This window comes from Epinephelus fuscoguttatus, linkage group LG3 (genome assembly GCF_011397635.1).
Source record: "Epinephelus fuscoguttatus linkage group LG3, E.fuscoguttatus.final_Chr_v1".
In the NCBI taxonomy this organism is placed as follows: domain Eukaryota; kingdom Metazoa; phylum Chordata; class Actinopteri; order Perciformes; family Serranidae; genus Epinephelus; species Epinephelus fuscoguttatus.
Window position 1 is genome coordinate 2182749 of NC_064754.1, and position 16203 is coordinate 2198951.

Below are 16203 nucleotides of genomic sequence, written 5' to 3' on the forward strand. Positions count from 1 at the left end.
CATGGGAGTTGTAGTCTTTTGGCGCCACAGTTAACGAGCATTCTAAATGGCCTCAGGCGCGGAAGAGGACTACAAAAATGTGAGGGCGCCGGCTCTGCGAGGGGGCGGGGCTTATAGTCACAGCAAGTTGTTTGTGGGCGGGGCTCTGGGCGGGCATGGGGACAGTAGTGACAGCTCAGCCCACAGACAGAGCCGCTGCTGCTGCCGCTGCTGCTGCTGTGACATATGGGCACCAAGTTTCACTGAGGAAGTTTTAATTTGAAGTTGAGACAGAAAACAGCAGCATGCTGAGAGGGACCTGCTTCTTCCTGCCTGTTGTGGTGCTCGGGGGACTGCTGCACTCAGAGGTCTGGGCTGGTTTGTGTGATGTGTTTTTGTACCTGACTGAGACTCTCCAGGTGTTTGAGCGTGTCTGAGAGCAGCTGCAGACAGAACTCACCAGAAACAGGGTTTAAAACAGAAGTAGGAGAGGATAGTCTGAGTTTGTCATGTTTACTGATCACAAACATCTGGCTCTGTACGCCTGGTGTCTGTCTTCATATTTCATTTTGTCTAATAGTTTAACTTTGGATTTGTCTATATAAAAAAAAAAGTGCTGATAATAATATTTTAGTAGCTGTCCAAAAATAACTATATATGTAAGTTGAATGAGAAGAGTCACCTTTATGGGCTGAGTCTGCGCGCGCACGCACGCACACACACACACACACACACACACACTCGAAATATTTAAGTCTGGTTTTTTCTTCAATGCTCACAATGTACGTACACAGAAATAGACATAACAGCCAGGAACAGGGACAGTAAAGCTGCATAAATGAAGGTAAAGAATATACAAGTAGGTAAAATACAGGTAAATATGTGAAGTATTAAATCATAATATATAATGTTATATAAGTTGACACTAATTGTTGATAAAATAGGAACTTCTTTAAAAGGAAAACTTGATATTAATTATTAAATTATTGTTATGATGATTTTTGACGTAACAATATTAATTTTGTTTTATTTGCTTTTTTAAAAAAATAAGAACACCATGTAAAATTTTAAATCTTTTAATGTCCACATTGAGAAAAAAAAGCTACGTAAAATGTTTTCTTTGCATTTTTTAAATTTCTTTTTACGAACAATAACAAAATACAACATGTTTTTTTTTTTGTTTTTTTTTAACGGAAGTTTTAAATATAGGCCTCTACCCAATAGCTGAGATGTCGCTTTATGTAAATCAGGAAGAAAAAAAAAATCCAATTTACAAACCACGTACTGTTATATAATGCTAGTTACATGTTAGTTTACCAACATATATCAACATATTACCAATACTAGTATAGAACATTACATCACTTTAAAAGCATCTTAGAAATGATCAAATATCAAATCAAATATATAACGGAATAACTTTAAATATATGCCAACAGTCACTATTTGTCCTTTTTATTCTTTTATAAAGATAGTACATTTTGTATTTTGGCATCACTAACTTTACCACATATAGAATAGAAATAACTTACTTCATCCCTGAAGGGAAATTCAGCCTCCAGCAGCTCATAAAAGACAAAAACAACAACCGTACTTCCCCTCATCATCAACAACAACAACAACAACAACACAGTGGTATTAACATAGACATGAAATAAGATTAGTTAAAATAAATGCATAAATAGAAATTAAAGTGAAATAAAATAAAATGGTCCATTCTGCAAATATATGATTGATGTATTAGGGGTGGAGGAAGATTAATACAGGCTAGTTTTTTTTTTATTCAGGGGCAAAATTGCATCATCACATATTGTTGTTTTGAGAATCGTTTTTTAAAATTGTTTAAATTTTTAATATTACAAATACAAATTAAACTGTAGGCAGCCCACTAGAATAAAATAATCAGTCTAATAGATTCATTTTACTGCTGCTGCTGCTGCAAAAAAAAACAAAACAAAAATGGCTGAAATGAGATGAACAGACTGAAAACTTACTAATTATATAAAACAGATGTTTTATAGAAGTTTTCCTTTGTGGACAGAATTTACAGCTGAAAGGGGTAATAAATTGCAATATATTTAATCGCAATATTCAACATATCACAACATATTTAAAATCACAAAAATATTGTATCGTGACTGAAGTATCGCAATATCATATCGTGATATCGTATCGTGATAATATTGTATCGGAAATATATATTTTGTGTGTGTGTGTGTGTGTGTGTGTGTGTGTGTGTGTGTGTGTGTGTGTAAAGCATGCTTTTAAAAAATTATTTGACCTTTTATTAGACTTTTATTTCTTGCATAAAGTTTCATAAATCTGTTTAGAGAGACAGCTGAAACTATAAAATCCCACTACACACAGTCCTCATGTCTGGAGTGACTTTTTAGAGGTGGGAATCACCAGAAGATCCTCGATAATATGTTATCATCATAGAATATTATTGCGATAATAAATATGTTGAGATGTGCTGAGAATCGCGATAAAATATATTGCGATTTATTACCTTTTTTCAGCTGTAAATTCTGTCCATAAATGAAAACATCATTGTCAACATCTGTTTTATATAATGAAATAAAGTTTTCAGTCTGTACAAACTGTATCATTAGACTGAAAAAGCAATTTATTGTAGTATTCTAGTGTCAACCTAAAGTTTAATTTGTATTTGTAACATTTATAATTTATATGATTAAAAGAAATCGACACTTGGCCCCATGTGACGATTTTACCACACAAAAATATGGTGATACTATCCTGTATTAATTATTTCCCCCACCTCTACTTCCTGTAGGAGGCGAACTGTGTATTTAAAGACACAGCGACATCTAGTGAACTTTTTTTCAGCGTAACGTACCTAAACCAAATGGTAGAGACAGCAGCACGTTTTTTAAGTTATAGTGACTCAAAATGTGCTCTGCCAAACCGCTGAGCAGGACGTGATGTGACATTTATATCGAGTTGTTGTCGACCTGATGTTGACAGTAATTGGAAATAATTAATTTAAAGTGTACCAGCTGAACACGGTCTGATTTCCTTGAAATAAATAATACGTAATCTAATTTTTTTTTCCTGTTAACACATGACGACATTATTAGGAAGTTACAGACCTGTGAGATAAAAACTGTGATGTCGTCCAGCACAAAAAGTCATATTGAATCGACACTTGATTTCACGTAGACAAAAAAAAAACAATTGTCAACCATAATTAATTTACAGAGATTTAGATATTTGATTGTCCTCTCTGATTACCATTTAGAATGTTGGTCAGTCATGTGAAGGATACACAACACATGAGGAAACACTGATTTGGTCACTTTACACATCTGTGTATGCAAATAAAAAAACAAATGAGACAAGCAGGACAACAAAGCTTTGACTAGACTTTGAATCACGCTGCAGTAACACGTCAGGTGTTTTCATGCACTGGCTCTGACTTTTTGGACGGACCAAATGTACAGAGCTGTGAAGTTGTCCACCATGGTAGCAGTTAGCTGCTAGCTAACCGTAGCTAACTTGTTTGTCCATTGTTTGGTCTGTGACGTAATAGGTCAACAGGAAAAAGGTCCAATACTAACAAGCTGAAAGGGGGCATATCTCCACCTATCGTAGAGGAGTCGCACATACTTGGCTCAATAAATGGATTCCCCTCCCGTGCTTGTATACTGGGACAAGGACAGTAGGCCAGTTAGATGTCCTCGTCCAGCTGGAGCTGTAGCTCCACTTCACTGTGCAGGTAAACATACTGACTGTAGCAGGTACAACAGAGTTTATTTATCGGCCAATCCAAAGCCTCCTCACTCCACCTGCGTGGCGTTAACGCCCATCAGCTTTTAATGCCTCCCTCTGTTTACTGAACTGATCAGTGCTCTCAGACTCACACTCTGGTTGTTTAGTTGCTCCTCAGGTCAAACAGATTTGTCTTTAAGGTGCAGCGTCTGTGTTGATCAGGTGGAGGTCTGAATTTTGTAAGACCTGCAGGGGGTCAAGTGACACAGCGGGGGTGGATGTATTATGTATGGCAGTGCAGGTAGGCAGCCGGCCTCCTGTCTCGTCTCCCGCCTCAGTTAAAAGTTATTTGTTAAATTACAGGAGGTCCCCTGATAGAACCAGTCCTATGTGAGTCGGGCTTGAGCATCTAAATTTAGTCCGAGTTACCGTTTGGTGGTTGTGAAAGTTGTGTCGTGTGAGAGAAGTGTCATTGTGCAGTAACAGCCTGTTTCTCTCTGCTCCGCTGCAGCTGACAGGAGTCCTGGACGACTGCTTCTGTGACGTGGAAAGCATCGACGTCTTCAACAACTTCAAGATTTACCCTCGAATCAAGAAACTGACGGAGAAAGACTACTTCAGATACTACAGAGTAAGAGCTGCTGCTTCACCGTGAATAGGACTCACTGCACTCACTCATGAATAAAATAAACAGTCCACATGCTGCGATTCTTAAGTTTAAGTATTGACCTCATGTGATGTCATCTTCTTTTCATAAAAAGAATGAAAATCAGATTTATAAAGTCAGAAATGGTAAAGGAAAATAAAGTGTTTTTACAATTAAAGCACGTAAACATGTTCTAGTAGTAGTGTTTATTTTGTTTAAGAAAAATGGGACAAGATTTTTTTCCATGGCGGAAATAAGACGATGATGAGCTAAGGACAGGTCTTGATAATTGAAAACTAAGATGTAATCTATGTTTCAGTTTCGTTGACATGACGTGACAAAAATGTTCTTGGTGGACCATCGGACATTGAAAGCTGAGAACGGCCGTGCTTGTGATTCTCTTCAGATGCCTGATGAGCATCAGGCTGGTAAACTCCAGTAAATAGTCTGCAGAACTTCTCTCTGAAGAAACAAGTTATGTTTCTGCTTCTTAACAGTCACATGGATAAGTCAGAGTTTACAATGAACCTGGGGGCAAATCCTAGTTGGCTCACATTAGTTATTTGTTGAGAGCATAAATAGAGAGATGTTGAGCTTTTCAGATGATGATCAGTAAGTGTGTGCTCGTAAATCAGCCCTTAAACCTGTCACACACTGCTGGAGACATGACACACACATTACTTTATACAAACTGTCACCTTGAGTCTGATTTATGATCCATGAATTAACCTCACTGAAAACATGAATAAAAATAGACTAAAACGTTTTGAATTTCCATGGACTAAATCTATGAAGGATAAATGTGACTAACACTACTAAACATTTTCATTTTGAGACTCTAAAACAGCTGTCAAAATTTATACCGTCTAGTAAAAACCCAAACTGCAAGTATGAACCTAAAAATGAACACAGTGTGTCGTCTGTCTCATTTGCATTTCTTCCTCCTTTCTATTCACTTTCTATGAGTGACAGAGTTTACTGAGCCGTGCTTGTTGTTTTCTGTAAACAGCAGTGATCAGTTTCTTCTTGTTCAAATGGATTGTTTATTTGTTCGTAAATGTGTTTATTTTATTTCAGGAAATCTGTAAAAACAAAATGTCTTCGCTGCTGTCCTTCACAATCTGCTGAAACTTGTAATAGTGTTTCCCTCAGTTTGTCTGAGGCAGAGTTCTGCAGGTAGCTGCAGTGACAGCGTCTGCTGGTGTGACCGGCGCTTTGCAGAGGACACGCCCTGATATTCAGGTTCATGCTATTCTTAACACAGAACCTGTCTGTGTGAATGCTTTGCCATGTTCTTAATGTCTGCTTGGAGAAAGCAGGCGTCTTGTTGAAGACAACAACAGCTTTAGTGTTTAGCCACATTTAGCTGTTTTTACGAGGCTGTTGCACAACAGGAAGGATGAAGTGTGAATTATTGTGAAATACTGAAACTATTGCAACAGTAGTCCCTGAACAGATACAGTGGGCTGTCAGTGAGTAACGTCTGTGTTAAACTGGTCTGTTAATGGAACAGTTTGCATCACGGTATAAATGTGAAATTGCATTTTCGCTTTTACCAATACTGGATGCTGAGGTGAGCCATTATTTTATCTGTATTTGTTCATTTTTGTGTGAATCCTCACTCCCTGAGATACGTGGGCCGGTAACTCTCTCCTGCAAAGCATTCGATGCACTGGTCCACCTACGTCCCAACCCTCACCTATGATCATAAGCTCTGCATAGTGACCGAAAGAATGAGATCATGAATACAAGCGGCTGAAATTAGTTTCCTAAGAAGGTGGCTGGGCTCAGTCTTAAGCCCCGTTTCCACCCAGCAGTCTGGTACAGTTCAGTTCGGTACGTTAGTTTTCTGTTCCCACAGTGAAAGTTGTGGATGGTCCCAACAGAAGCGTTCCTCAGCGTCCCCATGTTTGGTCCCCCCTCTGTTGGGGTACCTAGCACACAGATCTGGTACTAAAAGGTGGAGCTGTGAACACTGCAGTCTGATTGGTCAGTAGAGGACGCTCACTCTGGTTTTATGTAACCTCTGTTCATACATCAGTAAACTACAACTATAAAATGAAAGAGAAAAAAATAACTTCATTCACTGGGCCGACTGCCGGCAACTTTTAAGGTGGAACGTTAACTTGTAATGTTACTCAATGCATGAGTTGATGACGTGAATCCATCAGCACACCTTAAATTTCACTGTGACAACTTTGACCATCACTTTAGTTTTTATATGACACACACTTTTAGTAATGACTTTAAAAATATAGATTCATTTGGAGCGGATTATGTGAAGGTCATATATTCTAATCCTCACTTCCTGTGGGCTACAGCAACACTAAACCCCTGAGCTTGCCTGAGAAGGACTAAATGCACAAAGCTGCTATTTTGAAATATCCCATGGAGAGAGACTCTCACTGCAGCCTGTTCTATTTTGTTGTGAAAATGTGGGCGTGCAGCCTCGTTCTGTGGACGATAAACCAGGTGCAGACTTCCATCTGTGTCACCGCTGATGAGGAAATACAGCGAGTGCTGGACGGAGCAGTGAGTGACAACAACCCCGCCCACATTTAAGAGGACTGTCTGAACACACCGAGGGTCTAGGTACCATGTCTGAAGGCTTACTGCTGGTTCCAGAGGTGCTGGACTGAAAGGGTTTGGTGGAGACAGGGTTTTAGAGATAAAGCAAGGAGCTCGGAGTAGAGCTGCTGCCCCTTAAGGGGTCAGTTGAGGTGGTTCAACATCTGATCAGGATCCTCCTGGGCGCCTCCTGTTAGAGGTGTTCCGGGCACGTCCCACTGGTAGGAGGCCCCGGGGCAGACCCAGAATACGCTGGAGGGATTATAGATCTCATCTGGACTGGGAACACCTCGGGGTCTTCCAGGAGTAGCTGGAAAGCTTTGGTGGGGAGAGGGATGCCCAGCTTCGGATAAGCGGTTACAAATGGATGGATGAATTTTTGTGTGATGTTTATCATGTAAATAAGACTTGAAATCTTACTTCCTTAAAGAATAATAATAATTTTAGTAGAGTGAGGTGAAACTAACAAAGACAGTGCGGTTGGTTTAGTTGAACCAGACTTTAAATAATGTAATCTTCTCATCTCCAGGTGAACCTGAAGCGACCGTGTCCCTTCTGGCCCGACGACGGACATTGTGCCATCAAAGACTGCCATGTGGAGCCCTGTCCAGAGGTCAGAGGTCAACCACACTCACTTCTGCTTAATATTAACAAAAATTATAACAATAATGCGTCTTATTTGTTGAGCAAATTACAAAGTAGGTGTGTAAATTAAACAATAGGAATGAAAAGAAACAGCACAGGAATAAGGCTTTAACATCCGTCTGCTCTACATGACTGATTCAATGACTGTGGTAGTTGTTTGTGCTTGTTATTGTGAACAATATAATTTTTTTGTCCACCTTTTATTTACTTTAATTTCACAGATAAGAAACAATAAATTGTGAAGACAATAAAGCCTCCACTAAAATAGCATTTTAAGTCTTGTGTGTGATTTATCCTGGCTTCATATGAGCAGAGGAAATCTCTGCTAGCTGCTAGGCTAATTTATACAATGTAAAATGCCATAGGCTTGTGCTAAAAACGTTAGCATGTTGTATTTGATTTTACTAGTTTAATGTCAGTTTTCAAACACTGATGAAATTACTAAAATAGTTTTTATACTGTGTTCTGATGCATGATTTCTTTTGGGGGGGGGGTCATTTATTTAGCTGTTTAGATAAAAGTGTCTCTTGTTTGTTTGTTGAGCTCTGTTGTGTTTTACAGAGTAAGATCCCAGTGGGCATCAAGTCTGGGAACTACAACAAGGTGAGAGACTTTCTAAAGTCAGTCACTTTAACATGTTTCTTTGTTCCCTCGGGTAGAAACAGTGAATGTAACTAAAGCAGGGTGTCTGCGTGATTATGTGGAAAGCCTCAAGGCAGAAAGTGCCATCCTCCCTGCCCTTCCAATCTTGGAAAACCTCAAGGCAGGGAGAGCAAACATCCCTGCCCTTCCACACGCTTAGGTGGAAAGCCTCAAGGTAGAAGAGAGCAAACCTCCCTGCCCTTCCACATGCTTAGGTGGAAAGCCTCAAGGCAGAAGAGAGCAAACCTCCCTGCCCTTCCACACGCTTAGGTGGAAAGCCTCAAGGCAGAAGAGAGCAAACCTCCCTGCCCTTCCACACGCTTAGGTGGAAAGCCTCAAGGCAGGGAGAGCAAACGTCCCTGCCCTTCCACACGCTTAGGTGGAAAGCCTCAAGGCAGAAGAGAGCAAACGTCCCTGCCCTTCCACACGCTTAGGTGGAAAGCCTCAAGGCAGAAGAGAGCAAACCTCCCTGCCCTTCCACACGCTTAGGTGGAAAGCCTCAAGGTAGAGAGTGCAAACCTCCCTGCCCTTCCAAGCGTGGAAAGCCTCAAGGCAGAAAAAAGCAAAACTTCCTGCCCTTCCACATGCTTACATGGAAAGTCTTGAGAGAGAGAGAGAGAGAGAGAGAAGGAGAGAGAGAAGATACGCTCACTGTACCTGTCGGTAGATACGCTCACTCTTTGCTCACTCTGTGCTTTAAAACACAGTGACAAACATCACCAGACTTTTGTTAACCATCTGTGAACGCAGCCCGTTGTTGAACTGATTTTATACGTGTCCTTCGTCTTTGGACAACAAACTCCTTTTACGTGTTTGATGCAGTTCAGGACCAGCTGTGTTTGTTCCAGCACTTTCTGTCTCATTAGCTGATTCAGTAAAAACACACCCACACACACTTTACTCTTCCAGCACTCAGCTTATCTGCTCCGATAGTTCCCATGCAGAGACTGAGGATTGAGTGTTTGCCAGCAGCTCTTGGCTCGCAGCCTGATGTTTGTCCTGTAATGAGCCAGAAGTGTTTGGACATCTGCACATGTCCCAGTCAAGGTCGACAGTGTTTCACTGGCCGTCAGCTGGGAAACACGACTGTGTGCCACCTCAGCAGTGTGTGAGGAGCGTCTGCAGGAGTTTACAGATCCTAACTGACCCATCTGGAACTCGACAGGTTAAGTGTGTAACAAGCGTGACACTCCACCTGAAATCTGTATTTTCAAACACTCGTGGCTGTTACAGCTTGTGGTTTCCTCGCCGACAGGAGCTTCAGTCGGCTCTGATTCACAGCGTTTACAGTGGATCTTAAAAAATTAACATATAAATGAACGTCTGTTGCACTCTCGCCAAACCAGTTCACACAATGCTGATAAACCACCAGGGAAAGCTCCATGTATTTCTCACTGTGCTGGAGCTGTGGTGTCTGCAGCGACTTTCCCACACAGGCGCACAGGAAGTGATGCATTTTGTGTTGATCAGTCAGAGCTAAAGAAGGGAGAGATGAGTTTGAGGTGCCTGCCGTGCAACAGAAGACGGTTCAGACTACGTGACAGTTTTTGTCTGTTCTGACAGTCACTGTCAGATTAGCTGATTGTGGAGTCATAAAATTGTACTGTGACTTGGCCGACAGACACGGCAGACTAGACGCTGGTTGGCGATCAATCATCCCTGGTTGTCTGTCCCAACGTGTGTGATGTCATCGGATTATTCTCGTCCTATTTTTATTATTATTATTACTGTTATTTCAGTCACTAGATTTTCCTTCAGCTGAACTAGTTCATTATTAGCATGACATCAGCAGCTGCACCGCCCCTCTCACTAAACTTCTCTCTCTGTTTCCAGTATTCCCAGGCAGCAAATACGATGTCGGACATGACGGAGTGTGAACAGGCCAAAGAGCTGGGCGCCATCAACAGCACCCTGAGGTGACACCACAGACCTCCTCCTGTCGTCTTTATCTTTCACTCTGTCAGCTGCAGCAGCTCATTTACTCAAAATGCAAAGCAGCTCCAGCAGCTGATAGTGAGCAGGTCAAACATTCACAGACGTCTAGCCGGCAGCTGCTGCACGCTTCACAGCAGACTGACCTCAGCTGCATCGCTGTCATGGAAAATATGGAGGGTTATCATCAGTTCAGACACGGGCAGTTAGAATCAAATGAAGGCAAATTCAGACCACCGATAAGTTTGTGCTGAAACTACAAAGATAATACGACACTCTGGATATTCAAAACCTGCTCAACCTGCTCGACTCAAAAGTCTAAAAATAACCTCATTGTGAACAAACCAGGAAGAGAAAAGAGACTTAAATCTACTGCGAGCAGTCACAGAGTCACGTCCGGGCTCTGGTATGAAACCTGGACGAGTCTGTCATCCACATCATACTTTATTTCTCTGTTTCTCATCTTTCACCAAACTGGAAATTTGCAAACCTCGACCCTGCAGCCATCGCTTGATCATTAATCAATAATCAGAGGGATGCTGTGGGTCCCTGAGGTTTGATTAAACCTTAAAATAAATCCTCAAAATTCAGATTTAAGTCTGAAATCTTCTGCTTTATTTAACTATGCTCTGTTTTCTGTGGTCATGTAGCACCATGTAGTACTTGCTTCTCTCTACTGCACAGACAGCCCCGTTTTAAGGCCCATTTATGCTCAACGTTAAATACGGATCTGGATACGGACGGAGCCTTCTGTCCGTGCTCCGCGTTCATTTCGTCCGTATTTCTGCACATTTCCATAAAGCTTACGGATACGGGCCAAACGGAGCAGTACCACCAGGAACCGTGGGGGCAGTGTTGCTGTCACTACCCATACGTAGCTCTAGTGAGACACGAAGAAGAAATAACAAGGGCGGAACTTTTTGAGGAAAAGAATTCTCCGTCCTCCAGTTGTGATGTATTTAACGGCCTCACCGACCACCGCCTCCTACAACGCTGCCTCTGCTTTTGTCTTTTATGTAAGAGGTACATTATCAATATCTCCTCCACAGTCGCCATGTTTGTTTTTGAGTTTGTTGTTGTTATAAACTTTTGATTCTGGGCTGCCTCTTGGTGGATATATTGGTTAACAATCATGCCAACGTAAAGGAATGGACGTATACACTTTCGTACGTAAAGGGAGCATAAATGGGCCTTTATGGAGACAAATCGCCTTTAGAGCGTGTGCCACATTGCTGCAACGTTGCGGATACACCTTTTCAAAATAAATCCAAACCTGTATGACTGGACCATGTGTGAATTTAATTTGAAAGGACAGACACCACGCTCAGCAGTCAGACAGGAGTCAGGTTAATTTCCAGGGTTATTCCACAGGCTAGTTAATAACAGCAGCGTCAGAAAAGGCTGATTTGAGAACATTTATTTCAGGGTCTGAAAGTCACAAACAAAAAAGTGAGAAGTCGTTCTTAGCAATAGAAAAGTTTGTGTATTTTTGTTCTCCATAAATGTTTGAATTAATCAAGTTGTTAATTTTTTTAAATCATATTCTTTCTCTTTCCGATTCGTTCCTGCTGTGATGTCACCGTGTCACCTCTGTGATTGACAAAGGTTATTACTTCCTGTTTCAGTAACCAGAGTAAAGAGGCGTTCGCTGACTGGGCGAGACACGACGATGCTCAGGACCACTTCTGTGAGCTGGATGGTGAGGATTTACTCTGTCCGTCCAACACTTTGACCTACAGCACCACACCTGAGCAACTAGCGGACAGGTTTACCAGATCCGTGTGGTGGATGTTTCTTCTCTTGTATGATCATCCTGACTTTTAATCTGACACCACAATCACAACATATCTTCCACTTGTACACTGAAATATCAAAATCAAATGTGAAAATCTCCATGAAAATTCACATCAGTTTAGATTTTACAGACCTCATGACTTTCCCTCCGCTGCCACCCTCAGGACGAACATCATATTATCTGCTCCATCAAAGAAAAGCTGAATCATCTGTTCTGTTTAACACTGTCATGGTAGAGGAGAAAGTGTTAATGGGCACAAAATATTCTGGTTTTGCCCTTAATCTGAAAACACAATATTCCCACTAAGCTGTTTACATGAGTAATAAAAAAGAATATTTCACTATTGTTACCATGAACATGCAGCTGTACATTCTCTGATTAAAGTAAAACCACTTTCTTTAAAAGGTCGACGTTGTGATGTTTGTGCACATCCAAAAACCTGCTGACATCCAAGACAGTAGGCGTGTTTCCCTCTGACCAGAAGTGTGAGCTTTTCTTTTGGGCATGCATCTCTACACCACAGCCTAGGGCTGGGCAATAGGGACAGAAATTCATAGCTCGGTATTTATAGGTTGATACACGACATACAGCTCGTTTTTTTTTCTACGAAATGAACTAAATGTTAACAGTTGCAGGTCAAAGCCACATTTGAGATGTCGAATGCAAAACACTCATTTAACACACATTAAACACACATTAAAGATGGCTTAATAGAGACAGTTTCAAACACAAATCAGCTTCACTATAACTCGCAGCATTCACAGACAAACACTTGTCTTTATCTGGACACATTTTCCCCACAAATACAACATGCTAATGTTATTAGCACAAGCCTATGGCATTTTACATTGTATAAATTAGCCTAGCAGCTAGCGAACGTTTCCTCTGCTCATATGAAGCCAGGGACAACAGCAGCATTTAACAAAGGTAACGTTACAAAATTCGGCTCCATTACAGCTCACAAGGTTCACTGACAAAACAACTGTCTGATACTAAACACGTTTTCCAAACAAATACAACATGCTAACGTTATTAGCACAAGCCTATGGCATTTTACATTGTATAAATTAGCCTAGCAGCTGGCAAATGTTTCCTCTGCTCATATGAAGCCAGGATAAATCACACACAAGACTTAAAATGCTATTATTCCAAATTATGGACATTGTGTAACCTTTTTTGCTTCACCACAGCTTTGCGCCGCACCTCCACTCATTTTCTGCTCTTTTCATTAAGTCCACATTACTTTCACTTCCATCTCACCTCGGCACGCACTATGCAGTGTACAATAACGTGCATCCCCAACACTGCAGATTGACTGACAGCTGTCTGTTAACTCCTGCTGTTTGGATCGATCTGGGTCGATCTATATGGAGTAAAAATGACTTATAATCGACATACATTTTAGTGAGGTCCCGTTTTGAGATCATTTTATCACCCAGCCAACATGAAGTCAGTGACTGTGAAAAGTTTACACATCACAATGAGCTCACCTACATCGGTCGATGCTCTCAGTCCATTAAAGTCTGTTTTGTGTGTGTGTGTGTGTGTGTTAGATGAAACCTCTCCTGATGCAGAGTACGTTGATCTGCTGCTAAATCCGGAGCGATTCACTGGATACAAGGGTCCCTCAGCCTGGAGAGTCTGGAACAGCATCTACGAGGAAAACTGCTTCAAGTGAGACACACACACACACACACACACACACACACACACACACACACACTCGAGGGCACTGTGACATTATGATGTTTGTTTATATACGTGTCTAATGAAAAGAAAAGAAAAACAAACACCTTTCTGTCAGTGTGACTCTGATCCTCTCGTGTTTATTGATCACTAATAAAAATCTTTCTTCCTTTGCTGACAGGCCCAGATCAGTGTACCGACCTCTGAACCCTCTGGCTCCGAGCAGAGGTGAGTCAGGAAAAATCAATAACAGTCAAGTTTCAACAAACTAAATCTGAAACTCTGCTTTTTTTTTTTACCTGAAATCAGAAATGTTGTTATGACTAAACAGTCAAACACTGAACGCTTCCATCAGATGTCAGATTCATGATCTTGTTCCTGATTTAATTGCACGTTTTTCCAATTTAAACTGAATTGTATTTCGACAAAGTTCAGGTAGAGCTGCTTGTTTTCAGACAATATTTCATGTTTGTGAACTTGGACTTCTTTTGTTTTTTTGACCTGTTGTTCATCCTCAAAGGACGATACTGAAAAAAGTCTGACCCTCCACCCTAAAACCAGCACCTGAATTTCTGTTCCTCATTGTGTGTCTGATTAGTTATATCTTACTTATGTAAAATAATGGCCCTCTGCTGGTGTCACTTCCATGTGAGTGTGGAACAGTTTAAACTCAGCCCGACCATCGAGGAAGTAAAAGTGAAAACGCAGCAGACTTGTTGACACGTTTTTTTCCTCAGCCTGATAAAAGCCGAGAGATGAAACGGAAGCTTATTACAGATATCTCTAATCTACATCTTTACCCATAATGCCTCACATGAGACAGGAAGTGAAACCCACAACACTGATGTGTCAAGTGGGCGACTAAAACTTGAGACTAAATCAGTCCCATAAAGAAGCTGTTTCAATAATTCACTTATACACTCACAGGCCACTTTATTAGGTACACCCATTCAACTGCTCGTTAACTCAAATATCTAATCAGCCAATCAGGTGACTCATTAACATTTAACATAACATAACAAACCGGAGCTAGCTGGGAGGCTAGCGGAGCGTTAGCCACAGCATGACCGGAGGGAAGCGCAGCCAGTTAGCCTCCGCTAGTCTCTGAGCTAGCCCCGGCTCTCCGTTTGGATCCAACCGGAGCACCGAGCCCTGGTTTGTTATTCAGGTTAAAGTGGGAAGAAGCAGCGGGTTTATCGGGCAGCTGAGTGAAGTGGAGCCTGCGGAGGAAACACCGGGACCGTCTGGATGTAATAGTCCGTGGAGGTGCTGCGGTGCTCGGCTGCACAGATAGGAAACCCCTCGGCTGACAGGATGTACCACTCTCTCACTCCGCTCTCTCTCACGCAGGCGCAGAACGTACGTGCTACTTGGCCGTCGGACGTAGTCCGTGTAGTGTGTTCAAATGCAACTGACACAGGGCGACGTGAGGCGACGTAGACGACGCAGCAGTTGGCTTTCGTCGCCGCTAGTTCTTTGATGTCGGTTTATTGTGTCCGCACCTTAACAGGATAAAATAATGAAGGTCAAAAGGTCAAAGGTCAGCTTGACTGTGACATCATCATGTTTTAACGTCATATCTCAGGAACAGAAGGGGAGACATTTGGTCAGATACTGAATTGGTGACTCTAATCTTGAAACTGTGCTGATTGTATAGATCTTCTGTGTGTGAAGCATCCATGTTTTCACTGACATGGATGGAGACTGTCAGAGACACTGGACTGGTGGGCGGAGTCATACAGCTGCAGGGCGGGACTTCTTGTTCCCTCATAATGTGTAGCCCTAGTTTATACACCTTTTAATTAATTCCTATATTCACCCAGATGATGATGAACCCATCTATACTTAATCTGCCTAGATTTAAAAACCCAATTTAAATGAATCTTTTTCAGTTTCAGATTTGTCCTGTTTTTTAATTCCTGACTTCTAAAAGTAGATTTGAAAACTGCAGCTTCTCTTGAACGCGCTGCTGTTGTCCTGCATCTTTTATATAAGTGTGTTTATCTGTGTTTGTGTGTGTGTGTGTGTTAATGAAGGTGTGTGTGTTTATTAATAGCACAGATCTAACAGAGCTTTGTTCCCTGTCTCTCTTTGTCTTTCCGTGTTCAGGAGACGACGACGGTGAGTAAAACTAAAGTGTCTTCAGGTGAATTTATTTTTAGTCGTGTTGTAAAAACTGATGAAATCTCTTTTCTGATGTTGCTCATGTTGCAGGAGAGGGTTTCTACAAGTGGCTCGAAGGTGAGTGCTTCCTCGTGTTTTTATCTTTTTCCTCTCAAAGGAAACGGTCTGTGACATCCTTCACCGTTCAGCTCACAAACAACTTCAAACTTCCTTTTTAAACCTTTGCTTCCTGGCAGCTCCTGACCTAGAAAAAAAAAGCCGTATCTCGGGTGATGTAAGAGTTTGACAAGTGAGGCACTTTTTCATTTTATTTGGATGAACTGAAGGAAAACGTTAGCTGTCGTTTGTCTGTGTGTGTTTAAAAACAACAGCAGACACTTTGAGTTTAGCTCTCAGTCATTGTTCTTCCCGTGTAAATGAAACTGCAGCTTCTGCTCAAACACGTTTCCTGTCGTCC

General features: G+C 41.4%; 1 protein-coding gene across 2 annotated transcripts in view; it reads left to right on the forward strand.

Annotated features, from left to right (window-relative positions):
* ero1b (endoplasmic reticulum oxidoreductase 1 beta) overlaps nt 1-16203 on the forward strand; it is a 28581-nt gene that overhangs the window by 1576 nt on the left and 10802 nt on the right. The window contains exons 1-10 of one of the 2 annotated variants that reach the window (XM_049572184.1): nt 194-347; nt 4220-4339; nt 7452-7535; nt 8129-8170; nt 10043-10125; nt 11767-11840; nt 13490-13610; nt 13804-13850; nt 15732-15743; nt 15837-15863. In XM_049572184.1, coding sequence (XP_049428141.1) covers nt 285-347; nt 4220-4339; nt 7452-7535; nt 8129-8170; nt 10043-10125; nt 11767-11840; nt 13490-13610; nt 13804-13850; nt 15732-15743; nt 15837-15863 — 673 coding nt within the window. In that variant the 5' untranslated portion in view covers nt 194-284. Of the gene's footprint in view, nt 1-193; nt 348-4219; nt 4340-7451; nt 7536-8128; nt 8171-10042; nt 10126-11766; nt 11841-13489; nt 13611-13803; nt 13851-15731; nt 15744-15836; nt 15864-16203 lie in introns of those variants that run through there. The other variant, XM_049572183.1, reaches the window with a different exon arrangement.